General features: G+C 41.5%; 1 protein-coding gene across 1 annotated transcript in view; it reads right to left on the reverse strand.

Annotated features, from left to right (window-relative positions):
• Positions 1-1,348: 1,348 nt before the first annotated feature.
• Positions 1,349-11,081, reverse strand: part of ATP23 (ATP23 metallopeptidase and ATP synthase assembly factor homolog) — a 16,488-nt gene continuing 6,755 nt past the window's right edge. The window contains exons 3-6 of the mRNA XM_045289007.1: positions 9,403-9,592; positions 7,541-7,678; positions 5,554-5,637; positions 1,349-1,970 (exon numbers count right to left, since the gene is read on the reverse strand). Coding sequence (XP_045144942.1) covers positions 1,767-1,970; positions 5,554-5,637; positions 7,541-7,678; positions 9,403-9,592 — 616 coding nt within the window. The 3' untranslated portion in view covers positions 1,349-1,766. The remainder of the gene's footprint in view (positions 1,971-5,553; positions 5,638-7,540; positions 7,679-9,402; positions 9,593-11,081) is intronic.

The raw sequence follows: 11,081 nt of genomic DNA on the forward strand, positions 1-11,081 counted from the left end.
CCTTGCAGACTGCAGCCCATTACATTACCAGGATTCTGCTAGCATAATATCATAATAGGATTTTCTCAAAACTACTAGGCCAATATGAAGGGTATTCAAAAAATTCATGGAAAAAATCTCATTCTATTTCTCCACAAGCTTTTTTAAACCCCTTCACACTATTTCTTAGTATTATAACATAGCTGAAATATTAGCCTGTATAATTATACACGGAACATTTATTTTTATCTTTTTTATTCTTTTTTTCAAGCTACAGTCCTAGCCAACTTTTTTTTTTTTTTTTTGCTGTCTACTATAAAATTTTTACACCTTTTTCTTTTTAATTGATTCCTGTCAGTGGTCTTTTTGCTCACACTAGTGAGCAATCACGAGGAGCTCCCGTACATTCGTTTCCAAAACTACATTACACACCATTTTCAACACAATCTTAACAGTACTGCATACAAACCTGGTTTTTGATATTTCATAATCTTTTAGACATGAGGTTCCACATTGATTCATATATGCTCAGATTTTAACACACAAGAAAGAATTCCCTTAAGTACACTGTAAAGCCCTAATCACCATCACATCACCATCTGTGTCTGTAAACAAGGGAAAGAATCAGATATATGTAGAAGGCGGAGCTACCTGATAAACGACCAATATAGATAAGATTTTCTGAATCTAAAATTCAGACACAGGCCCTGAAAAAATTGAAGAATGCATTATATCAAAAATAAATAAATTTTTAAAATCTTATAAATAAATAAAATTAATGATGCTAGATTATGCCAGGTTGATACCACCCCCTGGGAGGCCCTGGAACAATGGGGGCAGTGCTGCAAAAGCATGCACCTACACTAAATCCTGGATTATGGGCTATCCTCCAAAAATGTTTTATAGCCAGGGGATACTTTTTTCTTTTTTTCCTGAAAAGGGGAGGTAGGCCAAATAATTTTGGGAACCTATGCACTACACATTTAATGTATTGCCTTTTAAAAATCTAATCAAGACTTTCCCCAGAACGTTAGGCCATTTGGTTCCCATATATATTTAGGAAAAGAGTAAGGAATGGGAATACTGATCATATCAGTATTATGAATGGGCTGTTCCCAGCTTTCATTCTTTGAGTGTTTTGATTACGGTAGTAGCTCAATGAATGTCTTATAGTAAGACCAGTATGGTTTTCTTTACATTTAACCTCTGGGAGGCAAATATGCATAATGGCCCACCTATTGACACCATACAAGGGTACACTTCACAGGTTTTCTATCTAAGCTTTAAAATAATCATATAATAAACATACCCACACAAATATTTTTTAAATAAGTACACTATAGGAAATATAAAAATGAAATGTATTTACTTCATTACTGTATAAAAACAAAACACACAGCCACCGAGGCCATTCTCACTCATAGCGAGTCAACAGGACAGACAGGGCAGATAAAACTGGCCCTGTTGGTTTCAAAGACTGCAGCTCTTTGAGAGTAGGAAACCTCGTCTTTGGCTTCAACGTCACCATGCCACCAGAGTTCCATTATTTACCACCTAGTCAGCTATCAAGAGAATGCTTTGTGCCGTACAGTTTAAGACAGCTTCATTTCAGCCACAGTTCTTTTTTGTAATCATATGCCAGAATCACCATTCTTTGTGCTATTTTCTTTAACTGATTTATATTGTATATGCTTGTCCATTTGAAAACTGTAATTTCAAAAAACAGAAAATAAAACCAAAATTTCTTCACGACCGCTGAAGTTCTGTAATATTAAATGTCATTGCCTTCATATATTAGAATAATACCGATGGCGATTCTGAAAGTCTCTGTGAGCGTATTGTGCATCAGTTTTGCTGTGAGGGATCCTTCCAAAAGGCTCAAGGTCATTGAAGCAGGATTCAAAAACTTCATCAACAGCCTTCTGAGCTACTTCTCTGCTGACATTCCTAACGGCCAGGATAGAAAGGATGGCTCGGTCTCGCACACAAGTCTAAGGAGAAAGAAAATTTAATTGGGAACCAGTAACATTTTATATACTCTCTGAACTACATAAAATTAATTCCCATCATTACAGATGAACAAAGAAACAAAATTGCTCTTTTACAGAACATGCTTAGCTCAACTGAAAATGATTTACACCTAAACAAGACCTCCTTCATTTTCTTCTTTTCAAGTAACATAAACAAGACGTCATTGTCTGACCAACAAGCAGGCACTCCCAATTTGTGAAATCGCACCAAAAAACTCCATAAACATGCTGACTAAAAGTTTTATAAAACTTTATTAAACTTAAGACATACTATACTTCTGCATATCTCTAAATTTTCAGGTGATCAATGCTAGACAATTTTTCCTCGGGGGGTGGCGGGGACCTCTGTTCCCTGAGGGCAATAGGAAACTATATACCCCAAACCTGGAAAGTGCTATGATTTTGTAAAACTGAAAAAGGCCTTTTTTATCAGAGTTATTTTTCTCTCCTACATGTTCTTTATATAGGAATTACAGTTTATCATCTAAGAAAATCATTTTCCTAGGGGCAATGGCCAGAAAGAAAAGAAATTCTTCCACTCTAGGGAGGGTTAAAAAAAAAGGGGGACGGGGACAAAATGTCTCCTTAAGAAACACAGGGTGTCACAAAATTCAGATCTACTTCTCTCCAGATGTCTAAAAAACTGGTAAAATCCAAGTGTGGCTGTACACATGTAAAATCAGGTACTGCACTTGCTGTTCCTGAGTAAAAAAATAAAATACAAAATAAACTCCCTGCCACCAAGTGGATGCCGACTCAGAGGGACCATATACGGCAGGGGAGAACTGTCTCCCAGTTTCCGAAACTAACTCTGTGTGGCAGTAGAAAGCCCCATCTTTCTCCCGAGAAGCAGCTGGTGGTTTACAACTGTAGATAACAGCTATTAAAAAAAAGTAGCTACTCGATTCTCTAAGACTCAAGCTCCTACCTCTCCATTTACCATCTACCCTGTTGTACTTCTATTCATGTTCTGCCCAAAGGTAGACTAGGACAAACTTTTCTTCAAAGAGGATAGATCTTGAAGCACACGCTTTAACGCCACTATCTTCCTAAGGGTATGTGGATTTGCATCCTGCTTCCACCCTCTCCACTGATAAGCAGAACACATGGCCCATTCACATTCAACCCAACCTAAATTTACCAAAGAATCAGGGATTAAAGACGTGGAGCACAAAACAAGGTCAGTGGCAAACCAGTAGGTTGACCTGGCCCAAGCTGAAAGCATTACCAGTCCTATTGGAATAATCCTCTCTAAGCAGCAGGTCTATCTTCTACCTTCCACACACAAAGGGCACAATTACTCCCACTAGTTGCCAGGGGTGAGCTATGTCCTTCTCTGGAGAACCAAGGGCCTTGCTGTTGCTGTTCCAGGTCTAGTCTTTTTGAGTCTAGTTGAACCTGCTCTCCTGATGCCAATACACCTCACGAACTGACCCAGAGAGCTTCTCCCATGACTTCTCTCTGACCAGCCTTTCCTGAGTGTGGACAAAGAGGACACAGTGTGGCTCTGGGAAGAACTGCTCATATTCATTATTAATCTACCTGTTCTACACTTTCTTTCCCCCACGTCCATCTATGATGGCGCATAAAGGCTTTTTAACTAGATCATCTTGGTCATGTTTTTTTTTTGTTTGGTTGGTTGGTTTCATTTTGTTTACAAAATCCCTCTCGATTCAGTTCATCATAATTAAGTTTGTGACAATCCAAAACTTTCTCTATCGCGCCATACTCTTATCTATAACTTTACCTTGTGTTGCAATGCGGTCTCACACTGAAGGTATTATTCTTTCTGTCTCTCTGAAACCCTATCTATGGTAGTTTAAAAACAGAAGCTCAGGACTATTCAGACAGAAGGCAGACGCCAATTTCATTCCTTATCCACCTCCACTCAAAAGTATCTCAGAGTAACATCACAGATCTTTTTATTATTAAAATCTGTCAGTCACAGAGCTTTACTATAAAGTAATGTTAAATTCCACTTATTTGAATTAGGAGGTGTGATGGGTAAGGCTATGGTCATCTTGGCTGCGCCATGATGAGATTTGATATAATGTAATCACTCTTATGATAAGGTTGACTAATAGCAGCCAATCAAATGAAAGGGAATTTCCTTGTGGACTACTTCCAAAGCATGGTAAAAGCCCTTTTGTTTTTCATCAAGATCTAGATTCTGCACCTATCACCACCTAACATCTGGTTCTTTGGACTTGAGCCAGCAGTCTTGTTTCACTGCCTGTCAACACTGGAGTTATTAGCCTCTGCGGCCTGAGTCAGTAACTTGCCAACTCACACGCTGACATTGGACTCATTTGCCTTTGCAGCCAGCAGCCTGCCATATGACCTCTCAATCTTGGCTTTGTCAACCACTGTCGCTGCAGACGGAATGAGTCGCTTCCGGTCTGACAATGTGGCCTCTGGACTTGGAAAGTACTCGCCTCTACAATTGTGTGAGCCATTTCCTTGAAAAAAATTGCTCTCACACTTTCACTCTATTTCTTTCTCTCACTTTCCCTACCTTGTCCCCTTCCCCTCTCTCTATATATATATATATATGTATTGGGGGGAAAAAAAACTCCTTGCCATCAAGTCAATTCCAACACAGCGCAACCCCAGAGGGTTACTAAGGCTACAAATCTTGATAAAAGCCAATACCTTCATCTTTCTCCCTTGAATTGGCTAGTGGATTTGAACCACTGACCTTAACATTAGCAATCCAAAGCTTACCTAGCAACACCCTAGAACCCCTATACAGGTGTGTGTGTGTGTGTGTGTGTGTGTGTGTGTGTGTGTATTTAGGAGTTCTGAAAGTATAGTGATTACTCATTGGGCTACATCTGTATAGTTGGCAGTTCAAAACCGCCAGCCATTCCTCAAGAGAAAGACCGGGCTTTCTACTCCCGTGACAGTTACAGTGTCAGAACCCCACAGTGGGGTCACTAAGAGTCAGTATCGACTTAGTGGCAGTGAGTTTGGTTTTTTGGTTTTTACAGCTAACTAGATGGTAAATAATGGAGCTCGTCGGGTGGCATAGTGGGCTACGTGTGTTGGGTGCTAACCTCAAAGTTCAAACTGCCAGCCGCTCTGTGAGAGAAAGAAAGATGAGGTTTCCAACGCCCAAGAAGAGCTACAGTCTTAGAAACCCAAAGGCAGTTCTACACCTGTCCCGCTGGCTCACTTGAGTCAGAATTCACTCAATGGCAGGGTGTTTGTTTTAATGTTATATGGTAAAATATATACATATATATCATACACATATATTATATGTGCATGTATGTCTAAATGTATATATACTATACACATTTTTAAAATACATATATGCACATTGGTTTGTATTCCATTTTTCCCCCTCCATATATATAAACTTCACTAGTTTTGCTCCCCTAGAGAACCCAGCTAAAAACAGGAGGCATCTGTATATTTTAAATTCTTCTCATAGAGGTAGTTCTTTCGAATTTTAAATACTAAGTGTGCTCCTCAATCTGCATCCATTATTTCCACTCATAACACTCTTCAGAGCAGGTAGTTTCAAAGGTTATTTTGTTACCTGATGGTGTTGTTTTAGTCCAAAATGTAATCTGAATATTTCATTTATAAGTGAGCAGTCTCCACTGAGGTTAGCAGCTCGAATCTATAAAACATAAAACAAATTACAATAAATTTCCATGTCTTATATCTTTATAATAGCTAACATTTTTTTAATTGGGAAAGGATTTATATAACCAGTGTTTTTCAAAGAGAGTTTTTTGGTTTTGGTTTTGTTTTGCTTTCATTTTAGAAGTCTATTGACTCAGGAAGTCTTTAAATTAAGAAAAAGTAACAAATACCTATGAGCTATATTAGACAATGCCAAACACACTAGGGTGGGGGAGAAAGCTTAATTATCCACCAGAGGGGGTTTATGAATTTTAAACTGTAACCTTCCTGGCAGAACTAATTTCTTTTGACACCAAAAGTCACAGAGTTTGAGCTCAGAATTAAGGCCTATGCTCTTCAGGGGACACACACTCTGCCAGAAATTACAGAAAGAGCTTCAAGACAGTATTCTCCCAAAAATCTCCACCCTGCGTGTCAATGTGAGCTTGTAACCTGAACACATCAGTGTCGAGCACAGGCTCTCCCAGAACCCAGTGCAGAGCTTCGGAACTATGCCCTGCCCTCGAACCCACGCAACTTCATGACCTTCCCCAAGGGCTTGAACGCACTATGAAAACTTAGTAGGACAAAACAGTTCTCACACACAAAAACGAAAGCATTCTAAATGCTAAGCATCTGACATCTTAAAGTCGGAATATATTTCCTAATTAGCTGTATCTTTAAAGGAAAAAAGCAACTTTAATAAATAAAAAAGTCTTAGAGCTCACCACACTCATAAATTCTAGTCAAGTTGGCCATATTTTTGCCAAGGCCCACTTGTTACTGCTGCAATAACATGACCTCGTTGTTTTAAGGAACTCAGGGCGCTTAACATACTTTGAATAGCTAACAGGCATTAATTTTCAAAATACCTGAGAGAGAAGCCTACTTAAAAATTCAAGTTTAGTGTATCCTCCAAATAATTTGAATTATAATTAGATGTACTGGGGCCACTTATTAATTTCGAGGGAAAGGGAAAATAATCTAAGTTATGAAGTATGAGATTCATATTGGTGGGGGGTTTGGGGGTTTGTTTTTTGAACTTCTCTTCATACTGCATTCAATTAATGGAAGCCAAGTGTGAAATACATGTCTCCCAAGATGCATATTCAGGTGTGTTGTGTGTGTGGTGTGTACTTCTGAGAACAATTCAAAGCACTGAATAATAATAAACATTTTTTTATGTTGTAGTTTTGAGACCCATTTAAGATGAGTATATTCAATGTTTTATACCAGGACCAGCAAGCAGCCTCACAACTATGGAAGGCAGCACAGCAAATCAGTCAAGAGCCTTGATTGTAATCCTGCCTGGCGTCCGTACAAACTGCTCCTCCAGTTAACTGCTAACTCTAGTACTTCAAACAGGGAACAACTGCCTCACTTCCCACATACATAAAATGGGAACTGCAATGGTTCCCCAGTGGTTGCTGGGAAGACTAAATAAGAATCCATACGAATAGTTAAAAGTATGTGGCAAAAACCCTTCCATAAATATTAACTATTTTTATTATATTTATATAAAGGGATTTCAAAATGTTCATGGAAAAAAATAGAATTAGACAATTTTTCCCCAAATTTTCCAAATTCCCCTCATATTATACACCTGTCGCCACTGAAGTTGATTGCAACTCAGAGCAACCCCGGAGGATGAGCACCGCGCCACAGGTTCCCAATGCCATTGTTTAGGTCACCCTAAAAAAATACTTAAAATCCCTCCAGCTGGAATCTCAGAAAATTATATTCCGTGATAGTTAAAAAACAGGAATTCAAGACTACAGTGAAACTATGACGGAAAAGTTAAAAGCTCAAAGAAACTTTGTTGGGAGCAAAGCGTTTGAACACAAAGTCACTAGCTAAAAATGGAAAGAAAAAAATGTTCCTTCTGTACTAAAACTCACCTCGGAGCAGGCCAGGTGCCTGACGTTGGTGAACCAGTCGACATGTGCACGACAGTGGTCAAAGGCATGAATGAGCTCGTGAGTGACCACCCTGTTCATATGGGCCTGGTTCCGTATATTATTTTGGCACAGAACAATCTGGGAGACACCAAGATAGGAGAAGCTAAGTTACCTCGAAATCCACTCGCGTTTTATAAAGTCCCCCTTCCCCCCACACTAGGGAGGAAGGTCCTCTGCCGGGGTGCCTCTGCCCACTCTTCTCCACTTACCCCGCCCGGACCCAGCGCCCCACCTCTGAGCCTGCCTCCGTTACTCACCTCCCCTTCTCCCTCTGGACTACAGTGACCCTTAGACAAGGACCCTTCATTAGCTCACTGCGCTGACCACTCCAGACTGTCTTGGACTCCAGAGCACCAAGACTAAAAGAGGGCGGCAGACTGGTACAAGTCCCACTCCTTCCTAACTGGGTGACCTTGGGCCTTAACCTTTCTGTGCTCAGTTTCCTCAACTGTAAAAAGGAGATTAGGGTACCCACCTCACAGATCTAAATGAAAATATATGCAAAATGCTGCTTATCAAGTTTCTGAATGAGAAATGAATGAGTAATGTCTGCCCACTGATGTCCTCATTCTACTAGCACTGCCAGGAAAAATCCTCAGAAAGACTTTCAAAGAGAAGTGCAAAAAGCCAAGGGCACACTGGGCAGGACCCTATAAGAATAATAAAGACAGGAGGGATCCTAATAATAGCTACCATTTCTTGTATATTTTCTACGTGCCAGACACTGGGAGAAGTGCTAAGTATTTTATGTATGTTCAGTCAATATTCACTTATTGAGCTAATAAGTACTGAGACCCTACCCTAACACATGAAGATACAAATTAACCAAAAATCTCCCAAAATCTTTAGATACACGCCATGACACAGATCATGAAGAAAGGCCCAGGTTGTCAAGGGCACGCACACCGAGTGAGGGTGCCTGGCCTGGTCAGGGGGGTTGGGAAAGGTATCTCTGGAGAAGGGATGAGATCTTGGATCTAATGAGTGACAGGGAGTCAAATCGGAGGAGCGGGAAGATGGACACAGGCATTGCTCTGAGAGAGCAGTATATGCGAAGTAGAGAACTGGGGGTAAGAAGCCAAATGTTTGAACAGCCGCAGCACAGAGGTGGAGGTGGTAGGCACTGGACATCTGGTGCAGCAGGCAGCGCCTTGCCCTTATCCTGAACCCAACGGAAGCCAGTGAAGAGGACTGTGGAAACGGGGTGCTTTTGCTTGACTGTGCTTTCATCCTTTTAACAGTCACGGGGAGAATAAGCAAGAGATAACGGAAGCTGAATGCCGAGACTGGTCGAAAGCGGTTCTTCCAGGCAAACGATGATGGTTCTGGGGATAGGAAAGTGGGAGCAGAAGGAGAGGTTACTTCGGAGATAAACTGAGCTAAATTTGGTGACAGAATATGAAAGTTAATCAGAGGTATCAAGAATGATCCCTACATTTATGACTTGAATAATAAAATAGATGGTGGAAATACACAAAACCAAAAGAAGATCCGGTTGGAAAGGGATGAGAGACGGTAAAAAAGCATGAATTCGGACATGGAGAGGTCAGGCCTGAGACGCCTTTGAGACACACCAGTGTCGGGGTGAAGGGGGCACTTGGATATACGGAGAGGTCAGACCTAGAAAAATAAATGCGATCCCTCTGGCAGGGTACCGAGTCAGAAGAGCTCACCATTTGCGGGTTGGAAAAGGAAAGCAATAGAGAAGCCAGCAGAACACCGGACACCACAGAAAGTGCTCGCAGCACTCCCTGCTGTGCACGCAGTGTGATCCAGCAACTCCACTCCTGGTACATAGATACCTTGGAGAAACGCTCACTCGCACCGTGCACCAGGACAGAAGGACGAGGACACTCACAGCAGCACTGTTCACAATTACAGAACGAAACAGGAGGGTTAATCTGTGCACATGCAGTCAACAGACAACTATGACGATCGGGGGCCTTCCCTGCATCCAGCCTCAGTTCCCTTTTGGAAGCCCCTCGTATACACCTTTGAAATAAGCCAGAGCTACATGCAATAGCATGGAAGAAGCCCACCAACAAAGCCGAACCGTAAGTTCCTAAAAGCAATATGTGGTATGATTTCATTTACATAAAACTCAAAGTATTCCATTTATAAAGTTCAAAACAGCCAAAGCTAAATAAGGCATTCGTGGTGGGGGTACAGACAGATTGGCAGATGGCCAAACCACTTTTTTAAAAAGCAAGGAGTGATACAAAGTCAGGGTAGGGAAGGGAGAGGGCATGATTCAAGAGGGCATTCGGGCTTCTGAAGTACTGGCAGCGTGCTAGTTCTCACGCCTAGTGGCACTTTCTGATTAGGACTGGAAGTTTACACAGAAGCTTTTTATACTCTTCTGTGTGCGTGAGGAAGAAGCCTTGGTGGTCCAGGGGTTAAGCACCTGACTGCTGACCACTCACTATGGCTCTGAGGGAGAACGATACAGCAGTCTGCTGCTGTAGAGATTACAGCCGTGGAAACCTGTGGGCCAGTTCCCTGTCCTATAGGATCCTAGGGGTCAGAATTCAACTTGAAATGAAAAGAAATGTTTTCATGTAAAAAGCAATAAGAGAGAGAAACCAACTGTGTTCTACACTGCTGAAGAAGATTCAAATGGTCTGTCCTAGAGTGAATTTACTAAGCTTCACTTAGGTGGGAGCTATAGGAACCATGACTACCAATTTACAAATGACTAATGCCAAGACACATAGGAACTGGGATTAAAACCCAACGCTCCCTGACTCCAGAACCCAGGCCTCTGAGGATCCAGGACTAGAACCCAAGTCTACCTGACCCCCAAACCCAGACCTTTAACCCCTATGCTATATTGCTTTTTCCCATGATTACTGTATCTTTCCTGTGAATGAGACAGGAAAGCGGAGTATAGAAGGGGGAAGGTATGCATATACAATTCTCCAAGAGGAAATAAACTTAAGTGCAATTATATGTAGATTGTATCTCAAGATGGAAATGCTTTTAACACCTTCGTCTACTCTTACCATGTGACACCGACCACCTACTATCACCTCCAAGACTCTGTCATCATCCTTCATGACTTAAAACGAAGAGCAACATTGACTGAACACTTTCTATAAGCCAGGTACTATGACAAGTACTTTGTGAGAGATGTTTCATGAGAAACCCGTTCCCAAATCAAAAATTTCCAAAGGCACATCACGTCTCCCCATGTCAAGGTGAAGCCTTGTAGCAACCGAGGCCTCCCCAAACCTTTCCTGCCAGCCCTTTTCCCCTCTGCCCCGTGCAGGCCTGTCCTCCAGCTAAGCTAGACAGCACACAAGGTGCCTTGGGTTTTCCCAGCACCCACTTTTGCTCCTGCTACCTCTGCTTCTGGCAACAGTCTTTGCCCGTGTAGCTCCCAGGGAGTGTTATAGCCTCCGACTGCATCTGCCGGCATCTGTCTGTTACAGCACTGTCCCATTCGGAGAGCCACACCCACCTAGAAGAGTTTGATCTCCCC

Source organism: Echinops telfairi, unplaced genomic scaffold (assembly GCF_000313985.2).
Source record: "Echinops telfairi isolate 266 unplaced genomic scaffold, ASM31398v2 ScPeMD7_2;HRSCAF=8, whole genome shotgun sequence".
Lineage (NCBI taxonomy): Eukaryota > Metazoa > Chordata > Mammalia > Afrosoricida > Tenrecidae > Echinops > Echinops telfairi.